The 23,454-nt window shown below is 59.4% G+C and overlaps 1 protein-coding gene across 7 annotated transcripts; it reads right to left on the bottom strand.

Annotated features, from left to right (window-relative positions):
• Positions 1-468: 468 nt before the first annotated feature.
• Positions 469-22,032, bottom strand: PCNX3 (pecanex 3). Of its 7 annotated transcripts, none has more exons than XM_035263274.3 (35): positions 21,332-22,032; positions 20,805-20,992; positions 20,469-20,568; positions 20,307-20,346; positions 20,105-20,200; positions 18,744-19,871; positions 18,153-18,276; positions 17,894-18,072; positions 17,419-17,509; positions 16,850-16,985; positions 15,487-15,647; positions 14,546-14,699; positions 14,229-14,261; positions 13,824-13,995; positions 13,611-13,721; positions 13,081-13,172; positions 12,818-12,927; positions 12,548-12,653; positions 12,332-12,424; positions 12,024-12,174; positions 10,717-10,861; positions 10,185-10,362; positions 9,090-9,198; positions 8,846-8,975; positions 8,395-8,453; positions 8,072-8,287; positions 7,251-7,504; positions 3,578-3,808; positions 3,303-3,406; positions 2,822-2,969; positions 2,494-2,724; positions 2,138-2,412; positions 1,634-1,767; positions 1,253-1,551; positions 469-1,176 (listed from the first exon to the last, which is right to left on the bottom strand). In XM_035263274.3, exons 1-35 carry the CDS (start codon positions 21,482-21,484, stop codon positions 964-966), a joined length of 6,144 nt encoding a protein of 2,047 aa, XP_035119165.1. In that variant the 5' UTR covers positions 21,485-22,032; the 3' UTR covers positions 469-963. The 7 variants fall into 7 exon arrangements, with proteins under 7 accessions (XP_035119165.1, XP_035119167.1, XP_035119168.1 ...); XM_035263276.3 differs by having other exon boundaries at positions 15,487-15,629; XM_035263277.3 differs by having other exon boundaries at positions 15,487-15,608.
• Between the last annotated feature and the right edge of the window lie 1,422 nt (positions 22,033-23,454).

The raw sequence follows: 23,454 nt of genomic DNA, 5'->3' as shown, positions 1-23,454 counted from the left end.
GTAACCTGGCATCCAGCTCCCAGACAGCATAAAGCAGGTGCCCAGAGACGGCCACTATTTCACGGAGCACTTGCCAAGCACTGGGCCCTGGGCAACTGCTCCACTAGCACTCTCTCTTTTATTCTGAAAACACCTTGGACAGGTGTCATCTCTACGCCTTGGAGCAACTGAGGTCCAGGGAAAGGCTTTGGCCAAGGACAAGCCTGGTTAAATGTAGGAGCCACCAGACCTGGAAGTCTTTGACCATATGGGGGTGGGAAATAGCAGGCAATAACCTTCAGATAAAGGCTTGAAAAGGGAGCACGCCTGAGGGGAAGAGGACCCTGCTCTACCCGGACCCGCCCTGGTCTGCCCTTGATCTCTATACTTCAGCCCCACATCCTTCACCCCTCTGTGTGTTTGTCCACCCCAACTTGGCCGCCTGTTCTATCCTGTACCCATTCCCAGGTAGAAAAAGAAACTGCCAACCAAAATCAAAAATAGTGTTATTAATTCTGATGTCTCCGAAGCACACAAAAAAAAAAAAAATTATAAGAAGACCAAAAAAAAAAAAAAAAAAAAAAGAAAGAAAGAAACCAAGAAACCACCCTTCCCACACTTCAGGCCCCAGGTCCAGGCCAAGGGGGCCACTCCTGAAGGCAGTGCAGGCCCAGGAGCTGAGGTGGTACTGGCCACGGGCTCCAAGTGGGACCAGCCCATGGTTTGGCTCTTAGGGCCTGGCTGGGAGGCTGCCTGCCTCCATCTGGGGAGCCCAGGCCCCGGACTGGGGATGAGAGAGATCAGGGGTCAAGGTCAGAGGTATGGGTCATTCAGTTTTGGTTCTCTGGCCAAGGCAGCCAGAGGTCAGGGTTCAGACATGGAGGTCAAAGCCACTCAATTCTGTGGTCCAGCAGAGAGGGCCAGAGGCAGCAGAGCAGGTCCACTACTGAGTCCTAACAGGAGGTCCAGTGGGCGCCAGCTGGCTCAGTACTGGTGTTCCAGCAGGGGCTGGGCTGCCGGACTCTCCCGCTCCTCGGCATGGGCAGGCCAGTCGCCCGGGGCGCCTGTAGGTGTGCCACTCTCAGGGGCACTGCTGTCCAAGCAAGGAATGTCCTGGGCAACTCTGGGGGGCGAGGCCTCAGTGCTGACATCCGGGCTAAGGCTGAGGCTGAGGCTGAGGCTGAGGTCTAGAGGCGCCTGGGGGAGGGGAGAGAGGTTGGCAGGCGAGCAGGCCTGAGCCTTCTGGGACCCAGCCCTCCCACAGGCACCTTACCTGAGATTTGGGGGTACCTCCTTTGGGGCTCCCTGAGGCTGGCTCCCCATCGGATCCTCCCAGACCCTTCCGGCCCCCCAGGCTCCACTTTCCACTAGGACCCTCAGAACTGGGGAGACCAGGACCAGGGGGCCGTGAGGTCCGGGAACCCTCTGTGGGGGTAGGCGATGCAGGGGGGGGTCCAGGGAGCCGAGGGGGCGGCCACTGCAGCAGAGGAGGGGGGCGCCCATCACCAGAGCCACTCAGGGAGGGCCGAGGCCCCCAGCCAGGGCCTGGTGGGAGGGGTTGGTCACCACTGCCTGTAGGAGACAGATAAGACAGCAGAGACCTCAGCTGGGCTATACTCCTTGCCCATGGGTTCAGCCCAGCCTCGCCCCTCACCTGCCATGTTCTCAGGCGTGGGGTGTGCAACAGGGGGGTTATTGCTGAGGGAGGTAAGGCCACCGCCCCCACTACAGTCTGAGTCATCCACGTTCCCGCCACTATTGCAGCCAGCGCCACAGCCCTTGTGAAGCCTGGGGGTAGGAGAGGTAGAACAGAGATCAGGAGGGACACAGCTGAGGCCAGAGGCCTCACAACATGAGTCCTCAGCCCCAGGACAAATCATTAACACCTCTGAGCCCCATGATCCTCCCCTCAAAGAGGCTGCCACCTACTTTGGAGGGTCTTTTGAGGGTGGCGCTGTCAACAGTGCTTAACGGCTAAAAGCCACTGTCAGCTCTGGGGGTAAGGTGACATCTAGGAGGGGCAGGTCAGCTCTGGAAGGGGGTCATCTCCCGGGATTCCAGCCCTGGCTCCGGCACATCCTCCCTCTGAGACCCAGGAGGCAGGTGCTGTACCTCGGCTTCCTCCCATGCCACATGTCACCCCTTCCCGGGGCCTCACCTCTCCCAGCTGCGCAGGAGCCAGCGGGCAATGGCACCCAGGCTGATGGGGCCACCCCACAGCGCCCGCAGCTGGGGGTGGCTGCCAGCCAGGGAGGTGGTGAGAGGCGACACATAGATGGGGTAGCCCAACGGCTGGTCACAAGAGGAGTTAATCATGTTTCGAAGCGCCTGCTTGGCGTTCTGGATGCTGCCACGCTCGGGGTTTCGGTTGCGCAGGAACACCAGCTCCTGCTGCTGCCCGGCCCACAGGCCACGCACGCACTCCCGGTTCACCTGAGGGCCACACGCCAGGGTCAGGGGGCCAGCCCAAGGGGTGTTGGGGGCAGGGCTCAGGGCAGGTGGGGCTAGCCCCACCTTGATGACTCGGAAGCTGAGGTGGCGTCGGTTGAGCATGATGATCTTGTACTCATCCGAGGCATCGTCCAGGACATGGCGCAGAGCCAGCAAGGAGGGCGTGTTGCTGAGGATGGCGCTGCGCCAGGCCGGGTCACCCTCATGCGAGATGACCAGCCGCTCCTCGTTGGCTGCAATGGCATCGTATAGGGCTGCTGGCTCCTCATATTCATCTGGGGATGTGAAGTGGTCCTGGTGGGGACAACAGCGGGACTGGGGTCAGTGGCTTACCCTGGAGAAAGGCTTCATCCGCCACCCGCCTATGCTGCTGGGCACACCCCTCCCCAACCTGGTGAAGCTTGAGGGCCATGCGAACCCCAGGTGCCACAACGCGGTGAAGCAGGTCCATGTCAGCGAAGACCCACTCGTCACGTGGGGAGGTGATGCGAAAGTCCCCCTTGAACAGGGCGTGCAGGCCGTAGAGGAAGGGCTCCAGGCTAAGCGGGAGGAAGATCAGGGAGCGGAGAGAGAGGGGCGTGGAGGACCCAGGGGTAAGGCTTCAGAGTGATCCAAGCAGAGGTCTTTCCTCATGCTGGGCCTCAGTTTCCCCATCCTGACAAAGAGGCCAATCTCTGCCCATGTCTCTCACAGAGCATTGAGGAGCAGGCAAGGTTATGACCGAGAAGTGCCCTGCCCGTGGGAGAAGAACTATCCCAATAGGAAGGACCACAGCAGTTTCTGCGGCCTTTGCGGCCAGAGACCACAGAGCTCCAGGTGGAAGAGGTGGGGTGGGGAAGGCAGTAGCCCCAGCCCGACCCCCGAGCACTCACCTTGCAGACATGCTGTGAGACGCCGTCCCTAGGGCCCGTCGGCCCAGCACACACAGGCCAAAACACAGCGTGACCAGCGGGGAGTTCCAGTCCTGCTCCACAGGCTGTGGTATAAGGACCCCGTCCCAACTCAGACCTGGGACAGGGAACTTGGGGTGGGGGCTGGGGTGCAGGCCAAGGGAGGCTCAGGGTGAGGAAACCAAATGGGGAGCAGGGGAGTGGGGAAGCCCAGGTCCCACAGCCCCAGGTGGCAGCCATACGTAGTGGAGCCTGACCTGGCTGCGCCGGGAGGCGCAGTACTGGATCCACTCGAGGTGCACCGCGCAGAAGGAGGGCAGCGAGAGGCCAGACAGGCGAAGGTCATAGTCCTCGTCCACGCTCAGTGAGAAGGTGGGATCTGAGTCGGCATAGCCGGGCGCACGCACAGGCCGCAGGGCTGCCGAGATACCCTCATGGCTGAGCCACGCCTCCAGCTTTGGTGAGCGGCTCACGTAGTAGATGATGCTCTAGGAGAGGAGCGCAGGCATCAGGCCGGGTTCCCACCCTGCCCACTGGAGGAGACAGCATCGAGGCTCACAGGCTCCTCCCCCAGACTGAGCTATGTCTACATTTGGGGCGCCCTGCTCCTACAGCTGCCCTCTCGGTTCTCAAGAGCAACCAGGCAAGTTGGCTTCTTCCACTAAGCCAGGGAGGAGGAGCAACAAAGCCGCCAGGAAGTAACCACTTACAGAGCGGGAAGTCCCATTCCGAGGCCAGCACTCAGGCAGCACCTGCCTGCCTCTGCCCCGTTTATATAGAAAACTGAGGCTCAGGCAGATGGCAGTCCCAGAAGAGTACAATATCATCATGCTCAACATGCACCACCTCAGCTTCCAAGTCATCCAGTTAGGGCTGGTCCCACCTGCCCTGAACCCTGTCCCTCACCTGCCTCGGGCCAGCACCCGGACCCTGGGGTGTGGCCCTCAGGTAAACCTTCAGTGCCTGGGCAGCAGCAGGAGCTGGCGTTCCTGCACAAACAGAACCTGGAGCACAGCAGCATCCAGACATCACATGGGCTGAGGGTGGGGGCAGTGGGGGGTAGCACAGACTCAACTGCAATCTGAACCCTCTATCTTCTCCACCATGACATTATGGGATCCAGATCTCAGGGCTGGAAGGGCAGGCTGAATAGTGGGTCTGCCTTAGAGCGCCTGGGTCACAGGTCCCTTTAGGCAGCTGAAGCATGATAGCCATCAGGCTTCTCCTCAGAAAGAAGCCACAGGCACATCTGGTACCCAAAGCTGGGGGCTCCTGAACCTCTTAAGAGGCCCTGTTGGTTTTAAACATCTGTTTGGACAAACATACAGGAGCTTTGGAAGGCAGGTAGCTGGCATGGCCAGGATGCACAGGCTGGTTAAGGCTGGCAGGGCAGCCAGTGAGGTCACAGGGGTTCCACATGCCACCCTGAGATGGAGCAAATGGGGCAGGCCCTTAGCCAGGACAGACCCAGGGAACTGACCTTCTTGCCCTTAGCTCGCCTCTATAATCCAGGCACCACCAGCGCTGCTAAAAAGACTCAGAAAAGCAAAGCTTCGGCTAGGCACAGTAGCTCACACCTATAATCTCAGCACTTCAGGAGGCTGAGATGCGAGGATCACTTGAACCCAAGAGTTCAAGACCAGCCTGGGCAATATGGCGAAACCCCATCTCTACAAAAAATACAAAAATTAGCCAGGCGTGGTGATGCGCACCTGTAGTCCCAGCTACCTGGGAGGCTGAGACAGGAGGATTGCTTGAACCCAGGAGGCAGATATTGCAGTGAGCCCAGATGGCACCACCGCCTTCCGGCGGGGGTGATAGAATGAGACCTTGTCTCAAAAAAAAAAAGAAAAGAAATAAAGAAAGAAAAAGGGAAAGCTTCAGGGACAGGGGGAGGAGCTGGCCTGGCACATATCAGGTGCTTGGTTAACCTTCACCAGCCCCATCATTTTCTCTGACATGGCCCTGCCTGTGAGCCCTCACTTCGAGCTGGGCTCTGCCCAAGGTGCTTCCCGAGAAGCACTGCCCGGATTCCAAGCAGCCTCACCACAGTGCCTTTCCCTGCTTCCCTGTTCTCGTGGTCCTTCCCAGCTGCATGAGCCAGTCTGAGAGCCCAGCAATTCCCATGGGAAGGGCAAAGCTCATGGGAGGGGGTTCCGCCCTGTCTGGCTGACCTAGAAGGCTGCAAAGGACCTATCCCTGCAGCTGGGACACTGCCCTAGATGCACCGGACTTCCCGGCATACCCGCCTCCCCCCAGCCCCAACCACAGCAGCCCTGACTTGTCCTTCCAAGCTTCACTCTCAGTCCACATCCTCAGCGGAGCCTCCCCAGCTCCTCCAGGCATCTTCACCAAACCCAAATTCTGCCCAGCCTTTAAGGGAGCCTTAGATGTGGCAAGTTGGCTTCCCCATGGGACAAGAGACCTGGCAGGGCGCATCTCAACCTGCCGGCCCTGGCCTGGCAGACCAGCAGGGTGACCTGGGCAAGACGGGACCAGAAGGTCGAGCAGGCCATGACCACTGGGTGACCTAGGGCTGGGAATGTCCCTCTCTAGACTCAGCCTCCTTCTTGATAAAAGGGAGATGGTCTCACAAATCCTTGCCTAGAAGTGGCTAGGAAGGCAGAAGGAATGACAAAAAAAAATGACAGCTCTTCTGAAATGTGGCATGGACAGGATTTCCTTTGGAGGCAAAAGGACAGCCAGGGCTGCATGAGACTACCCCAGAGAGGGCCTAGCTGGCAGGCTCACCTGGGCCCCAATAGGCCACCCCACAGCCCAACACAGGGAGCTCCGGGCAGACCCCGAGAAGGCATGTGGGAGTTTGGACTGTGATCCGCAACTCACCCCACTCCAAGGACCTTATTCTGGGCACCACCACAAAGCCTCAAAATTTCTTTTTATTTTCCCTGAGACAGAGTCTTGCTCTGTTGCCCAGGGTCAAATACAGTAGCATGATCTCGGGTCACTGCAACCTCTGCCTTCTGGGTTCAAGGGATTCTCCTGCCTCAGACTCCCAAGTAGCTGGGACTACAGGTGCCCACCACCAAGGCCGGCTAATTTTTTTTTTTTTTTTAGTAGAGATGGGGTTTCACCACATTGGCCAGGCTGGTCTCAAACTCCCGACCTGAGGTGATCCACCCGCCTTGGCTTTCCAAAGTGCTGGGATTACAGGTGTGAGCCACCATGCCCAGCCAAGCCTCAACATTTCTGCCATCTCACAGAACTGCAATATCCCCCACTTCTCAAGGACACTCAATGGACATTCTAGGCTGAACAGAACCCCCATCCCAGGGCTCCTTATGCACCCCACATTGCCTCACCAACCCCCACCACCTCCAAGAGGTCTCACGAGCCTCAGGCCTGGCTCAGGTTGAGGCAGGAAAGCTCTGTGGCTCAGAGGGCCAGGCTGGGTTCAAAGCCTGGCCACTTTCTTCAGATTCTAGAACCTTTGCAAGCCAACTTCCACATCTGTAAGATAACAGGGCCCCTCTCAAAGGGTGGGAGACTCTGCCCAGCTCAGGAGAGATGCCCAGCACAGGGCCCGCCCACGGTAAACACTACTGCTCAGGAAGCCGCTCCCGTGAGATCATTAACACAACCACAGTTAAGTTTCGCCACTGCTCGGTGCTGAGTGAGCCGGGGCAGGGGACGGGTTTCAAAGACTGGCTTCCACAACTGCCCACCTGTCCCATATGCACTGCCCAAGGCAAGCCTTCTTTGCCCTGGGCACCTATCATCAGAACCACATGGGCACAGAGGCCCCTGCTACCTGAGGTCTGGCAGTGGTACCTTGGGGGACACTTAAACTGGGGCCTTGGCTTCCCTCGGCCAAACAGGCTCCTGACAACCCAGAAGTGGGTAACGGGGCCTCCTGCAGCAAGCGCTCGCCCTCAGGCTGTGCTGCCCAGCCTCGCCTGCCCACCATACCTTCACGTAGTAGGTGATGAGGATCTTGCGGAGGTCGAAAACCTGCAGCATGGAGGCGGCGTTGTTGTCACTGATGCTGTAGCCCTCCAGCACGTACTTGCTGGCTGTCACCTCCCAGGCCAGCCAGCGCTGCCCAAAGGCAGCATTGAAGGACAGGACCCGAGGCAGGTGGCCAGGCTCGCAGCAGCAACAGCCCTCGTCCTCCTCCACCCCCTCCGTGATGGCCTCCACCTCTCGCTGCTGACAGTAAGTGCCTGCGGGAGAGCAGTGTGCAGTCAGGGGCCGCCGGGGAAAGTAGAGACCTACTGCCATTCACCCCCCGGGTGCCAGGGGAGTCAACCTTATTGGATGAAAGGATTCATAAAGGAGCGCCTGCCTTTCTCCTCCCAACTCCCAGCGTCAAACAGCAGGGCGGGAGGGGGTGGGGACACAGGGTCTGGCCCCTCTGCACTCTTGGGGCATCCAACACACACGTCTTCCTGAGAGGAAGGGGCTGGCTCACTCACGGCACCCAACCTGTGGGCCAAGCCTAAAACCACAGAGCAGGCTAGGGGAGCTGGCGGCGAGAACCCAGACCTCCAAGCCCAGGCCCTCACTGCAGCAACCTGTAGTCACTGGGACCTAAAGGCAGGGTAGGTGCAGGTTTGGCCAAGAGACCCTGCCACATCATTGCTCAGACTGGGAAATGCAGGCCCTGGGAGGAGGAGTGCCTTGCCCAAGGCCACTCGCCAGCCCTGGCAGAGCTGGACTGGACCTTGCTCCGACATGCCATCAAACACAGTGCCCGTGTCTGCCCACCCAAGCCTAGTCCTGAGGCTCACCCCGGAACTCAAGGCCACGCAGCTGGAAGGTGACAAGGCCATTGCCAACCTCGATGAGGTGTACCAGGGCGTTGAGGTAGTCGGAGGCCAGGACGAAGCAGTCGCCAGGGCCATAGTTGCCCCAGCGGCCCAGCGCCAGGTCCCCACAAAGCGTGTGCTGCAGAGAACGCGTCAAGTGCTCATAGAAAATGGAGTTGAGGTTGTTGTCATCAGCGCCTAGGACCCACAACAGACAGGCAAATGGACAAAGTGACAAGTTAGCTAACGTCTCCTACCCTAGGGAGGCCCTACTCTAAAGCCCCCCCAGATGGCTGGGTACACACCAGGGTTCCGGTCCAGCTGTGTGACCAGACGGGTGTTGGAATGATCCACGCGTTTAGTGCTGTTCAGAGAGAGAACAAGGCGGTCAGCCAAGAAGGCAAAGAAAGGGTGCTCCCTGCTCATGCTCTCCCCGTGCCCCAAGGCCAATACCATCCATGATGGCCCCGTTACACAGGCAGATGAGGAGACCGAGGCTCAGGGACATGAAGGGACTTGCACAGAACACATAGCCAGAAAGCAGGGAGGCTGGGCTCACCCCCGAGCCCCACTGCCCCCACACTATGAGCCTGAGACCTTGGCCTGGCGCAAGCCCTGTCCTCATCAGAGCTGCCGCCTCAAGTGTCCCCACTGCACCCACACCCTCCCCTACCTGCTGCAGCCCCTCTGTGGATGGCCTCCAGCCCCCTCCCTTCTTGCCCTGCTGAGCATGCTCCTGCCTCCTGTGAGACTCACTTGTAGTCGCGTTCCCAGAACTTGAGGGGCCGAGCATAGGACATGATGAAGACTGCACTCCCCAGCAGTGGGTTGAGCGGCGTGGAGAAGAGCCCCGAGAGCAGGGCCTGGACGAACAGCATGGCTGAGTCTGAGCCACAGTCAAGGAGATGGCAGGCGGCAGGACCTCCTGACCCCCCACCACCTCCACCGCACCATGCCACAGCCCTCCCTGCCCACCCCCACCCAAACACAGGCCGGATACGGGGCACGGCAAAGGGCTGGGCAAAGGCGTGGAAAGCCGAGCCCCAGGTGATCTGCCAGGGCGCAATGTAGGTGAGCACGAAACGCAGCTTGTACAGCAGGTCCCACAGCTGGCAGGGCCGGCAAGGAGAGGAAGAAGGCATGCACGGTCACTCATGGAAGCCCCCGATGCCAGGACCCCATTCAGAGGCTTGGGTCATGGCCCACTGGGGCTAAGCTTAAGATAACTGCCAGCCCTTGTGCTCTGGACACGGCTCAAGGTGCCTGATACCATTAGCAACCCCTGCCGGGGCTCTAAAGGAGCAGTAGCCATTTAGTTCACACAATCACCCTGGGAGCTTCTTACTCCTATTGCTGGCCCCATTTCACAGATGGGAAAGTTGAGGTTCAGAGAAGATAGAGACAGTAAATGACTTCCTTGGGTCACACCACTACATCACTAGTGAGGCTGGAGCTGGACTATGGTACTGAAAGTCGGGGACAGTCACAGGCTCTGCCCTCAGAGGGTATGCAGTGTGGACACCCAACATCCTTGGCCAGGTCAGAAAGCGAGAACAGAACGTCCAAGTGAGGGAGAAAAAGCCTGAGGCCTGCCTGGGTTTCCAGGCACCACCGCTGGCCTCCAGTAGAGTGCAGGAGAATGGTCCTTAGTTCAAAGTGACCCCAAAGCCCTGGCAATGCCAGAGCCCAGCAGAGCACCTATATACCTATACAGCTCAGGCCCTAAGGGCTTCTGAAACTCAGCTCTGACTGCTCTGGATCCAGGGTGGCAAAGGGGCATGGAACTCAGAAGTTTGCCTCCAGGACAAGTCCAGGTCCTGACTACCCCAACCATTTCGGAGGAGGTGGCCATGGGGTCAGACAGGCCGGGGTTCAAATCCTGGCTACCAATTCTCTGGAAGACTGAGGCAAGTCCCTCTACCTCCTTCAGCCTCAATCTCCTCTCTGTAGGGGGTAGAAGCAAACCCTTCCTCAAGAAACTGCTGCAAAGGCCCGTGGGGCTGATACAGAGTGGCGACCACAGGGCCTCAGGGAATTCTCTTCCCATCCAGGCAGAAGTCGGCTCAGCTCCCAGAGGTCAGCCTGGTGTCCTCACCTTGCTGCAAAGCAGGGACATGAGGAAGTAGTCAAGCAGAAAGCCCTGGGAGAGGCGCGGGTAGTCGAAGTGGAAGAGCAGGACGGTGAAGGCCAGCGTCAGGTACTGCTGCGGTGGGCAGCAGAAGGCCGAGCGCAGTAGCTTCAGCCCAGCCACAGTCATCAGCAGGGCCCGGCAGCTGTAGGTGACGGGCAGACATCGAGTGCTCGGTGGGGGACGGGGGCAGTGGGTCCAGGTGTCCCATCCCTCCCCTGCCCTGGCCTGAGGGCAACCCCAGGCCTCTGCTCTACTAGGCTGGCCCCTGCTCTTTCGGGCCCGTGACTCTTAGTCTCTGCTCTTCTGGGGGGTTTGGGGGAACACATTTGCTTTCAAAGAGGCAAGCACTCCATGGACGGCGTGTCAGGGGCTGGGGTCCTGCTTTAGCTTCCTGAGCAACCTTAAACATCACTCATTTCGTCTCCGGGCCGCAGTCTCCCCGCGGATCAACAGGGAACGTGGATGACGGGACCATCAGGGGAGGGCTGGTCCTCACTAGAGGCAATACTTGTCCGGGTGGCTGACAACTGTGTGGGCGTCCACCGTGAGGGCGTTGAGCACCACGGCGGGGTAGATGAGGTACTTCTCTACGCACTGCAGGCCGGCGTACAGCTTCTCAAACCACATCACCTGGGCAGCACCTGTGGAGAGGCCAGGACTGTGGGCCAGCACCCGGCTTCCACACGCCCGCCTTCCCTGAGGAAGTCCTTCCCTAGGAGGGCAGGCAAACCACAGGCTTCGATGTCCTGGGTCCTCAGAGACTGGAAGCGAGGGGCTGATCTGTAGCAGCTCAAATGTGAGCAACGAGCCCCAGCAGGGCAAGGGCTCCACATGCCACTTAGCACATCAAGGCTTGCTCTATGGTGGGTGCTCTGCCCTGTTTTGCTGTCTGTGTAAACAAGGCCAATGAGGAAATCACAAATGCTCACGTACAGCAGGCTGGCTAGGGCCCCAGTACACAGTGGGCCTGCATGCTAGGCCCTTCTAAAGGGCACTCCTCGGCTCGGGTTGGCAAAATCTTCCAACCTTGTTTTAAGAAAAACAAGAAACAGCTGGGCACGGTAGCTCATGCCTGTAATCCCAGTACTTTGGGAGGCCAAGGTGGGCAGATCATGGGGTCAAAAGATGGAGACCATCCTGGCCAACGTGTGAAACCCTGTCTCTGCTAAAAATATAAAAATTAGCTGGACATGGTGGCAGGCGCCTGTAGTCCCAGCTACTCAGGAGGCTGAGGCAGGAGAATTGCTTGAACCCAGGAGGCAGAGGTTGCAAAAAAACAAAAAAGAAAACAAGAATAATGGATCCTCATATCACGAATTGAGACACTAAAACACTGACTCCACAATTTTTTAAAAACCATCACGCAGCTTAGTGAAAATGTGCTCCAGGGAAATCTGATCCACTGGTGCCCAGTGTTTACTTCTGGACAAGAGACCTTCAGAGCCCTGGGGTTCTGATTCTTCCATCTCTTCACAGACAGCAAGGAAGGCAGGACTAGGGCAACGCAGGCAAGGTAAGGGCACAGGGAGAAGAGTGGGCGGAGAGCGAAGCCAGGCAGTGGGGACACAGAGGGCAGGGAGAGTGCAGAAAGGGTAGTGTAGGCAGCAAGTGCCCCCTACTGGCACTCCTGAGCCAAATTATCTACCTTTCAGCTTATACCCTCAAAACTGGAGTTGTGGAAAGGGCAATCTTGGGGAAAAGCTGGGTGGGCAGCAAACACAGGGAGCCCGTTGGGCAGCAAACACCAGCCAGGCTGCAGCCCGAACCACTGCCCAGGCCTGGCCGTCAGGGGCAGGCACTCACCACGCACTTCGTACTGGCTGTACTCCAGTGGCTTCAGCACAGGCTGTGACAGGCAGAACCAGGGCAGCTGTTTGCGGAGTTGTGGCAGCAGGTAATGTGTGAAGAAGCCCACGGCCCCAGCCAGCGCATACAACACGAAACCCAGCACCGACTACAGGAGAGAGAGGTCGAAGGTTCAGCTGCTGGGAGCAGGCCAAGGGGCCACAGAGGGCCACCTGGCACAGGCTGGGGAGGGGGCTGCCCAGGGCCCTCAGATGGAACAGGCTCCCACCAAGACAGCGAGAGGTGGCAGCCCATGCCACACAAACCTTCAGGGCAATGAAGACAGTGCTGGCGCTGATGGCGAAGGTGAGCACGGCAATCACCACACACATCACCAGATCGGAGTGCAGGACCTCACGCTGCAGGGCCAGGAGAGACACTCAGCTGCCCAGCAGCCCGGGCTGGACACACCTCTCCTGGGACCCCCAACCTGCAGGACCTGCCACCGCCTCCCCACAGAACCACAACTCCTGGCCCCTTACCACTGACTGGCGCATCTTGTCTGGCAGGGGGTCCGGGGGCTCGGCGCGGGCTGTCTCCAGGCTGCGCTCCTCTAGCTCAGAGAAGAGCTTGCTCCGGATCAGAGACCTGGGGGTGAGGAAGAATCAGAAGGAGGACGCCCCTCCCTCCCCCCGGCCCCAGTCAGTCATGGGCACATGCACAGACCACAAATCCCTACCATGCAGACACAAACACACACCCAGAGCACACAACACACACCAGGGCGAGCACAGGCACGTGCGGGCACCCACCAGAGCACGGTGGGGTCACTGCTCTGCCGGCTCAGGTGGTAGGACAGTGCCACCAGGAGGCCACAGAAGACCGAAAAGAGAACAGGGACGTGCTGCTCCGGCCATGGAGTCTGGGGAAAGAATCCATGCTGGTCAGGGGAGGTGAGGTAAGCACGGGGCCTGGGTTGCCCCTGTGTGAGAAGCCACTGCGGAGCCCAGTTCACAGCCCTACCCCAACCACCCCCACACACCACAGCATGCCCCCACCCTGCAGGCCACCCTACCTTGATGGCCCCAAGGCAGAAGCCGTAGAGCAGGGCAGCGGCCAATAGGCTGCGGAAGAGGCTGAAGACTGCAGTGAGCGGGCTGGTGGCAGCTGCATGTTGGGGAGGAGTACAGCCCAGCACTTACCTGCGGGTACCCCACCTTACCCCCCACCCAGCTGCCCCTGAATTCCGAGGCTGGCCTTCCTGGGACGGCACCCCTAGTCCATTGTTCTCTGCTGCCCCCAGCCCCAAGTGGCCTTCAGAGCTTCCAGGATTCTCACATTTAAACCACTTGCCAGGGAGGGCAGGAGGGGAGAGAAGCAGGGGGAGGGGCAAAGAAAAGGGAGGGGAAGGGAGAGGAGGAGAAATAAGGGAAGGGGAGGGGGAGGGGACAAGAGGGGAAAGTGGGGAAGGGGAGGGGCAGGGGACCCTTGAATCTGCAGTACAGATACAGGGGAAGGTTCCAGAAGGGTGGAGCCACAGACCCAATCTGAGGGCCCTCCTGGGCCTCTGCAGGGCCCCACCTGAGCCACCTGCAGGCGTCCTACCTGTGCCCCCGAAGCCGTGCATATCTATTTGCTCCAGCAGGTACATGAGGCAGGTGTTGACCTGGGGCAGGAGGCCCAGGAGGAAGACGAAGGGGAAGCACAAGGTGAACACTGGCAGAGAAGGAGCATGAAGCCCAGTCAGCCTGCTGGCCTCCCGCAGCCCATCATCGGGACTCACTCTCCTGGGCCACCGCAGCCCTGCCCCAGCCTCACCAGTGGCCACATCTCGGGCACAGAAGAAGAAGGAGGCGGAGAAGAGCGTGAGGCCGTAGAGGGAGACAGGTGGGAAGGGCTGAGTGGAGCCCAGGGTGTCCAGCAGCCAGATGAGCAGACAACAGATGCAGAAGTAGACCGGCCGGCTGTACGCGATCACCCAGTTGTGGCCCTGAGGGGTCAGCCCATGAGGAGCTGGGCCTCCCCCACTGGCCACGCCTCTCGCGTATGCACACACTCACAGGCCCCAGGCCTGGCCCTGTGTCCCAGCTGGAGAGCCTGGCCAGGTAGGGGTGATGAGGGTGGTGAGGGAGCCCCAGACCTCCATGCCCCACCCTCCTCCCCACCTGGTCTCAGCTCCTCCCATGGCCTCTTGGCCAGAGGCACTGCTCCATGGGTACTCACATGCATGGGGGACGCCGCATCAGGCTGGACACTCTGGAAGAGACAGGGCTATGTTGGCAACTAGAGCCAGTGCGCATGGGATGGTCAGAGATCCCGGACCTGTTCAGCTCCACCACTGGGCAGTTATGAGTGACCAGGTCAGAACCCCAAACCGTTCTGAGCCTCAGTTTTCTTGCTTGTAAGAGAGCTGTCCGGCTCTAGGGAATCTTAGGCAAATTATCTACCTTTCAGCTTATACCCCTCAAAACTGGAGTTGTGGAAAGGGCAATCTTGGGGAAAAGCTGGGTGGGCAGCAAACACAGGGAGCCCAGCCTGACCTTCAGCAGGGAGTACTGGCAGGAGGCGATGACCAGGCAGAACTGGAAGACCCAGATGTCGGTGAAGAAGCCCTTGAGCAGCAGCAGGTAGCCCAGGAAGGCCACAAGGCTGCTCAGGCCGACGCCGAAGACGTTCTCCAGCACCCCCCGGGTCCTGCAGGGACAGCCGAGTCAGGGCATGCCCGTCCTGCCTCACCTTCCAGTAGGGCAGTGGGGGAGAAGGATCTAGCCCCAAAGGCCCATCTAAGGACCCCGCCCATGCCAGACCCTTGTCCTCTGAAGATGCAAACATCTGCTCCAGAGGCCATTCCACTGTTCCCTCCTTCCCAACTTTTGCTGGCCCTGGACACTGAGGCTCAGGGTGCCATCACTCCCATGATTCTCCCATCTTTAGCTGAGGTTGAGTTGACCGCATGTGGCTACATCACGCACACTACCTCAGGCGTGCCGCGCTATGCACATGGGACCAGCACCCAGTCACTGTGTCTAGAGAAACCCAGAATGACGACGAGCCACATGGGCTCTAGGCCCCAGTTCTCTACAACAGACAACCAAAGTCATCTGACTTCTCTATCAGATTTTTCTGGGACTCAGTGTCCCCTCTGAGAAATGGGAGAGGTCAGATAACTGGTCTGTGAGCTTTTCTAGGTTACAGCGCTTGATTTTCAAATCAACAGAAACTAATAAAGAAAGCGAACAGGACATGCGATTTTTTCAGGACTTTGGGATAGACAGGGTAAACAGCACCACCCACTTGGCCACCCCCTTACACCCCAAATGAACCTAAGAAACCACCACTGCAGACTGCAACCACTGCCACGCCCTCAGCTCCCCAAAGTCAGCCTCTCTGCTGCCATGACGGCCTCCACAGTTACAGAGTCTGGGGAGCCACGGTCCAGGGGCTTTCCAAGAATTGGGGGCCAAGGCTGCAGGACACTCACCGGTCCAGCAGAGCCAACAGGGCGAGCCGTTCATAGCGCACGGAGGTCCATCGGCCAGGGAGAAGCCAGTACTTGTAGCTATGCTGGGCCCGGGGTGGCGCTTCTTCCATCAGCGTCTGCTCCTGGGATTCGTGCAGGGAGTCCTGGTCCAGCAGGTCAAACTGCAGTCCCCATAGCCGCGGCCGTCAGCCCCGCAACCCCCCACACAGTCTACTGTTACCCCCTTTCAGCACACCAGCCTGGTTGACCATTTCCATCAGCACAGAAAGGCTCTCTTCTAGCTGCCCCAGATCCCACCCAAACCCTTCATCCCAAGGGACTCCTCCTCTCTCCAGGTTCCCAAGACATGGCCCAATGGCTGTCTAGAGTCACCAGCTCCCATGCCTGTCTTCCCCAGTAAGGCAGAGTCTCCCGCCTCTTCTGAGGCTCAGGGAAATCCACTTGACCTTTGGCACAAATGCTACGTTCCTCCCAGACAGAGCCATTCATTGTCACTCTGATTACCCCATCAGAGAGTACACGTAGGGCTCAGCCTTGAGGACAGGCCTGGGTGCCAACGCCAGCTCTGAGGCTCTCAGCACATTACTTGACCTCTCTCATTTCTTGTATGCTTCATTCAGCAAGCACTTGCGGGGCCCCAGCTATGGCCTGGCCCTGTGCTGGGCTCTGAGGATAAAATGGAGAGCCTGGGGCGCACAGCCCTTCCCCCTAGAGGCGGCCATGCTTCCACCCCATGTGGTTAGGAGGAAGAAACCAGAAAGAGGCAGGTGGCAGCTTCTGGGGCTACTCAGCCTATCTGTGGCCTTGGGGGTCAGGCGCCGGGGACCCTTTTATGAACATTCTTTAAACTCTGAAATGATATTTTGCAAATTCTTAGTGCTTCTGGTGTTAACAAATTAATGACATAAATTGACTATCAAATTGGGATATTCTTAAGAGTGACAGAGAACACTGTTAACGACTGCACTGAGACGGAGCACTAACAGAGCACTCCAGCAGCCACCCATGCAGTGTACGCAGGGCAGCACCGTCACCATGTGGCCCCCGCTAGCCAACAAAACACTGCCACTTTTGCAAGTTAACACCTATCACCCCCGTTAACTGTGGGCCCCTCCAGAGTTAGGAATATATTCCAGAAGCATTTGTAGAATAAGCAAATAAATGACTTCTCCAGCCATTCAGACCCAGAGCCTCTGCCAGCCATCAAATGTCAGGACAGACACAGTAGGGCCCCTGGAGCCCTCACTCAGCACAGCCCGTCCCTCCTGGGGCACCTGGGCAAGCTCTCTATACAGGCCAGGCTCAGTGATCTGCCCACCTTGTCATGCCCCACTGGCACAGCCCTTCCCCAGCTGCTCCTCACCTCTGGGATCTCCAGGGGTACCCGGCGCACCTGCATGCCCTGTAGAACCACAGGCCTAGGCTGCAGCAGGTTCAGGCCACCTGTGGCCTCAGGGACATCAGCTGAGTGGAAGCTGGAGGAATGCGAGTGACGGTCCCTGTAAGAACGGCGGCCATTCAGGATGCGACCATGGGCAAGGCCTGGGACTGGGTGGGGTGGAGCCAAAGGCCAGGCAGGTGCGGCCGTCTGTGCCAAGACCAACCGGGGCCCAAGGGACACAAGTGGTAGGGTCAGGAGGAGGCAGGTGGCAGAAGTGCCTCCCTCCCAGGCCCTGGCCCAAGTGTTGAGACTGCTCCCTCACCTTCCTCCTGCCAGCCAGACCTGGGCTTCCTAGAAACTTCCTGCCTGAAGTGTCACAGAGCCAGGGACCCCAGGAATTCTGTCCTTTGCTGCTCCCCATCCTCCTCCTGCAAGTCTGAGCTGCCCCTGCCCAAGCCCAGCAGGAAGAGAGAAAACTCCAGGCTCAGGGAACTGCCCAGAGATGCAGGCCACCAAGACAATGGCCCGGGAGGCCGGGCTTGGGGACTCACCAGGCTCCATTGGCTGCCTGCTCCCCTTGCTGCCCCACAGGGTTCTCGTAGCCACCTCCAGCCAAGCCAAAGGTGTAGGAGCGCCGCACACCTGGGGTAATTTGTAAGAGATGAGGCAACGTGGCTGGAACGGGAGCACCAAGGCCCGGCTCACGTGAGCACCAGACCCATCAAATAAGGCGGTGCTGTGCACCCTGAGAGGGCAGCCCTACCTCTGGACAGGAAAGGGCCTACAGGTCAAGAGCCCAGGTCCTGCAGTCACCTCCCCTGGGTTGAGATCTCCCCTCTAGCACAGGCTGAGCCTCTGTTTCCTCATTAGCAGAGAGAGAAAACAGAGACACCGTGCCTCAGAGAGGCTGCAAGGATGAGGCCAGTGTACTGGCCACAGGGCCAAGCGAGCACCACTGCTGGGAGGACTCGGGCTGTTGGGGGAGGGGGGGGAGGCACCTGGCCACTGGGCTTAGGGAAGACTCACCACTCTCATCGTAGAAATAGTGCACGGCACCCTCAGAGGTGTCATCAAAGGTGCAGGCCTCGTGCACGTTGGCACCAGCCCGGGTAAGCAACAGCGAAGAGGCGAAATGCAGCGCAGAGGGCAGCGTCAGCGCCCGGGAGTGGGAGGCAGCCCGACCCCGCTGAGCCTCCTGCAGGCTGCTGGAGAGGGCCAGCCCCAGGTCAGCTCCAGTTAGAGCCCGAGCCCCCCCCCCCACCCCCAGTGCCAGCAGGGTGCTCACCTGGGCGGTGAGCCCATGACGGAAGCTGGGGGAGTGGGGTTGCTGCCCGCATTGTGGCGTCTCCGAATGGCCTGGGTCCGCCTCACACTGCTTGAGCGGTCCCTCCTGCCAGTCTCCTCGGCCGCTGCCCAGAGAGAGGCCCCAAATATAAGTGACAGATGCTCAGACAGGGCTGGGGGAGTAAGGCTCCAGTGGTGTTCTGGCAGGGAGTTAAAGGCCTAGTACAACCATGCCCTGGCTCTGGGGCCCAGTCAGATCACAAAGCCACATGCCTCAGTTTCCTCACTTGCAAACAAGGATGACACTGATCTGTCCTGCCCCACCCCACTGGTAGTAGGAGAATGAACGTGGATGATCAAAGTCTTCAGAGGACAGACTCAGGTGTGAACTACAGAATGTGGCCAGGCGGCAGAGCCCCACGTGTCTCAGAGGTTTGGAAAACAATGTCACTCATCACCAGGCCCACGTCCATCTGTTGCCTGCAACAGAGGCTGAGCTGACGCTGACCAGGTCCACTCTTACCTGCTCTTTGCCCAAACCCAAGCCCATAGTTCACCTCCCGCAGCCCCTGCCTCTGGAGCCAGCACTCACCTCCCCCCACAGCACCTTCCTCCTGCAGCTCCCCTCGCCAGCCAGGCTGGTTAGCAGCAGGTCCCCTTCGGGCCTCAGCAGGTAGCACAGCAGGCTCACCAGCAGCCTGCTCTACCGCAATCTGGGCCTCCAACTCGGCCTTGGAGCCAGCCAGGGGGGGCCTCAGGACATCACCCCCGGCCCCATCCATGCTCAGCACACGGGCATGTGTTTTAGCGCTGGCAGTGCTAGGCGTCCGCTGGGTCCCATATGGCCGCTTGGGGGGCACGGCAGTCCCCTCCTCAGCCCCATGGGGGGCCCTCCGCTTCCGGGGCCCCCCTGCTGCACCCCGGGAGCTCTCAGGGGAATAGCAGGAAGTAGAAGAGGAGCTGTCAGTACTGTAGCGGCGCTGCGATCGGAGACTAGAGGCTGGGCTCAGTTCACTGCCCTCACTCGTATCTTCATCCTCAAAGAAGCCTCCACCTTCAAGCAAGGGCCGTCGAGGGGCACGGCCAGGTGGAGAGTGTCTTCGAAGGGGTGGCTGCCGTTTGCTAGGCCGCAGCAGGGCCAAGTCCTTGGGCCGCACAACCAGGAGCGGCTCAGCCGGGCCCGGTGGCGTCCCTGCTCCAATGACCGTGTCAAAGGAACGCAGCGTGTCATCTGAAGGGACCCCAGCGTCTGGTGAGGCAGGCAACTCAGTCTCAGAGGGTGGGTCGGTGTCGCTGCCCTCAGGGGCTTGCCCCCCTGGGGGGCTGTCCAGATGGGTGGAGTTGGTCTTCTCACTCTTGAAGCTGCTCAGCGTCTCCCTGTCAGTGCCACTGAAGCAGGAGTCTGAGGAGCCAGCTTTCTGGGGTGTGGGCTCCCCTGAGCCCCGCCGGTCAAGGGGCTGGTAGCCGCCTGCCCCCCTGCGTTGTTCCCGTCGACTGCTGGTCCTTACCAGGGCCCGGTCAGGCCGGGTTAGGGTCAGGAAGCTCTTGCTCAGCTCCTGGCTGAGGCTCCCCTTCAGCAGGGGGCTCATGGGAGTGTCAGCCATGCTGCTCCCACTCCAGGGCGCTCCATCTCCAGCCAGGGGAGAAGGCTCTGAAGAGTCTGTACTGGGAAGAGAGGGGTCCGGGACAGCCCCTGGAGGCGTCTGGGGAAGGTCTCCAACTGCCAGAAGAAAGGGAGACAGAAAATGAGAACAGAATTTTCTGCAAAAGAAACTGGTGGTTAAGGGAGATCTTACGCCCTGTACTTTCCCTGAGAGCCAGGCCAGAGCAGCACGCTGGGGAGGTCCCATAGAGAAGTACAGAGGAAACCCAGGACGGAACCAGAATTTAGGGGACTCAACAAGGAAACAGCTGTTCTACCCCACAAGCCCGGGCCCCATCAGGCCCACGCACTCAGTTTCTCCTGCGAGCAGAGCTTTAGCATCTCTCGGTCGGCGGAGGTCACGATCACATTGTTGCTGCCCTGCTCCCGCACCAGCTCCTTGATGTCTGCAACCATGGCCCCAGAGGCGTCAGCAGGACTCCTGGCACAGCATGCCAGCTCCAGCCCCCATTCCACAGCACTGTGCCCCAACCCTGAAGACCAGACACCTACCTCTTAGGGGCCCAGAGTCCTCCATTCGGGGAAGCAGCTCCTGAGTGGACAGAGAGAGGCGTGAAGGAGCAAACAAGGCAAGAAGTAGGCTCAGGACATACCCACAGCAGGAACTGGCTCACAGAGGAGCAGCAGGACAAGCTAAGGTCCAGGCCCACTCACCGAGACCTGGTTGAAACCAAACACGGAATGCTGGGAACTGCAGCGCACTGGGGGTGTGGAACTGACTTTCCGAAACACCGTCATCTCCACTCCGGGGTCCCTGGCGGTGAAAAAGAGCAGCAGCTTTGGGCTAACCTCCTCTCTGCACGTTACTTTTTCCCATCTTTGTCACTGCCTCCTCTTCAGAAGTGACTTTACAATTCCAGGGCTAATACAGGACAAGTGCTCACATTCACTCAGAGAGCCAATGTTCTCTAAGCGCCTACTCCACCCTGCAATGCTCAGACCCAGGCAACAAAAACCCTCAATCCCCAGCACAACCCCTATCCCACCCACCTGGGCGGATTGCTGTCGCCCTGGGCAGGCTCTTCCTCCAGCTCCCCCATGGTAGTGCTTCGCTTCTCCACGATCTCGCCCTGGTCAAACATGGCATGCAGCCGATAGTTGACCGTCTTGATGGTAGCAAAGATGACAGCCACCACGAGACAGTACACGCCGGCCACCATCAAGCTGGGAGGCAGGACCTGAAGATAAAAGCCAGATCCCTTTTCACAAAGTCTTGCCCCCACAGGATCTACCACCAATCATGGCTGAGATTCAGACTCACAAGAAAACATCACCCCTCCACACAACCAGTACACAGACCTCGACAAGTGGCTCTGTCTTCTCTTTAGCTGAATAAGGTTAAATGTGGGGCTCAAGGTCACTGAATCCAAGAAAGGAAGACTGGTCTCTTCCACACAGACCCAAACTCTGCAGTGATTCCTTTCTCCCCACATTGCAGAGCCCAGGGCACGGCCCGAATCCCTGCCAGGCTGCCCTCCCTCTCCCAACTGGAGTTACAGGTGGCCGTGGCGTCTCACCATGTACAGCAAGAAGGGAAAGATGAGCAGGAAGATCCAGACATATAGGTGGAAGCAGTTTGAGAAGGTGCTCTGGTGCGGGTCGAAGAACCAACCGCCGGTGAGCGAGGCCCACACCCCCTGGCGCAGGATCTGCAACACTTGCGACCCCATGGCCCCGCCGCTTCTGAGCGCGCCCCCCTCCCGGGACCCTCATGGGGGCGGCCCCCGGCCCATGCCCCGCCTGGCGCCCGAGGGCCCCGGGGCCCGGCCTCACGCTCACGCCATGGCCTCCCCTAGCGGGTGAGTGGGGCTCGGCCGCGCGAGGGTGCGGGCAGGGGGCGGAGCCGGCCGGAACAGTCAGCAGTGCGAGGTCCGGGCGCGGAGGTGGGGCCGCATTAGGGCCGGGGTCCGGGTCCCCACCCCTGGCCCAGAACTGCTCCGCGGGGCCGAGCCGGCAGGCAGGCGCGGGCCACGGGCCGGGCACCCGTAGGCGACATCCAGAGGTGGGCGTGGGGTGGGTGCTCCCGGGGTGCAGGCAACGGCTCCCTAGGCTCCGGACAGGGGAGAACCTCGGAATCTGGGGTCCACTTCCGGGGTCGCAGGTCACTCGCTTGGGGCTCCGCGCTCGCCCGGCTTATGCCGGTGCCGGCCCAAGGAGGAGGCCGGAAGAAGGATCCGCGAGCAGCCAGCCTGCACTAGCGCATGCGCCCGACGGTTCCAATTGGGACCCGGAAAAGGAAAACTTGACGGCATGAAAGCGCAGGCGCAGATAGGTGGCGGCGCTGTGTGATGCGAGGGATGCCCTTTGGGCCTGCGCAGTTTTGGCGCATGCACAGACTTAGGTGTTGCCAAACTAGGGGCGACGACTGGGCGGAACCAAAGGGATAGTTGAGTAGCCATTGGGTAATGGCAAACTAATTGGCGCACAGCTCTCCCAATGAGACGGGGAAAAGGTGGAGGCGTGGACTCCCCTAGTTGCAGCGAGAGTGGTGCACTACTGAAGCACGCCCCTCTCGGCCCGCCCCTTTTAATGCTGGACCCCCCCCATATACGTCATAAACTTTCCTCCCAGCAGCGTCTACTTCCGGGTCACAACTCAGACCTAGGGAGTAGAGAACAACCTTCCGGAACAGGCAGGAATAGTCGAAATAGGATAGCGTCGTCTTTCTTAAAATGACAGGCTCAAAGCAATTGGGGCAGCCCTATCTAGCGGTTGTGAGAGCGACTCAGCTGTGCTGAATCCAATCCTGGGCAAAGTTCTGAACAAGTCTCAGGTTTTCGCCAATGGGGAAGGGACATGAAGAAGCGGATTGTTTCCCAGGTGAGGAGATTAGAGGAGAGCCTTAGACAACCCACTCCAAGAGCTTGAGCTGCAGCCAGTTCCGTCTGTCCTCCAGTCTTCCCCACCCCATCCCACTAGCTCTGCGAGGCAGAGCTTCTTGTCCTCATATCATATATGAAAAGAATGACTGGGCGCGGTGGCTCACGCCTGTAATCCCAGCACTTTGGGAGGCCAAGGCGGACGGATCACGAGGTCAGGGGTTTGGGACCAGCCTGGCCAACATGGCGAAACCCCGTCTCTACTAAAAATACAAAAATTAGCCGGACTTGTAGGGGGCGCCTGTATCGGGAGGCTGAAGCAGGAGAATCGCTTGAACCTGAGAAGCGGAGGTTGCAGGGAGCCTAGACTGCGCCACTGCACTCCAGCCTGGGAGACAGAGCAAAACTCCGTTTCAAAAAAAAAAGAAAGAAAAGAGTGAGGCTCCAAGTGGATGGATCGCCCAGTCCCACAACTTCGTAGCCAGGACCAGACTCGGATTCACCCCACCTCCCAAGTGTGGTTCTATAACCCCGTTTTGCTGACGCCGATGCGGATGCAGAGGGCAGAGATGGCCCATCCTTAGCAGAGACCAACCTCCACCCTACGCAGCAGAGTACGCAGCTCGCGGCGGGGGGGGTGGGGGGGGCGGGTGAGAGGGGGCCTTCTTTCTAGATCTCAAAGCCTGCTGTGATGGAGAATCTGGTGCAGCCCTTTCCCTCCTCTGCCTCTCCTGGCCCGCCTACCCTGGAACTTCCCGCCTGGAGCCTCCGGGAGGGGAGCGGTGCAAGCTGCCCGCGTCATCTGATGCTGTTTCCTGCAG

The sequence above is a fragment of the Callithrix jacchus genome, chromosome 10, assembly GCF_049354715.1.
Source record: "Callithrix jacchus isolate 240 chromosome 10, calJac240_pri, whole genome shotgun sequence".
Lineage (NCBI taxonomy): Eukaryota > Metazoa > Chordata > Mammalia > Primates > Cebidae > Callithrix > Callithrix jacchus.
This window is presented reverse-complemented; position numbering and strand designations above follow the sequence as displayed.

What these genes read in the sequence shown, in the direction of transcription:
- PCNX3 (XM_035263274.3), bottom strand. Translation starts at nt 21,484, where the DNA reads ATGGGGTCGCAAGTGTTGCAGATCCTGCGCCAGGGGGTGTGGGCCTCG. An exon ending in TCAGCTTCCGAGTCATCAAG is followed by an intron (nt 2,413 to 2,493) that starts GTGGGGCTAGCC and finishes TGTGGCCCTCAG; the next exon opens with GTGAACCGGGAGTGCGTGCG. An exon ending in CTCCTGCGCAGCTGGGAGAG is followed by an intron (nt 1,768 to 2,137) that starts GTGAGGCCCCGG and finishes TCCTACCCCCAG; the next exon opens with GCTTCACAAGGGCTGTGGCG.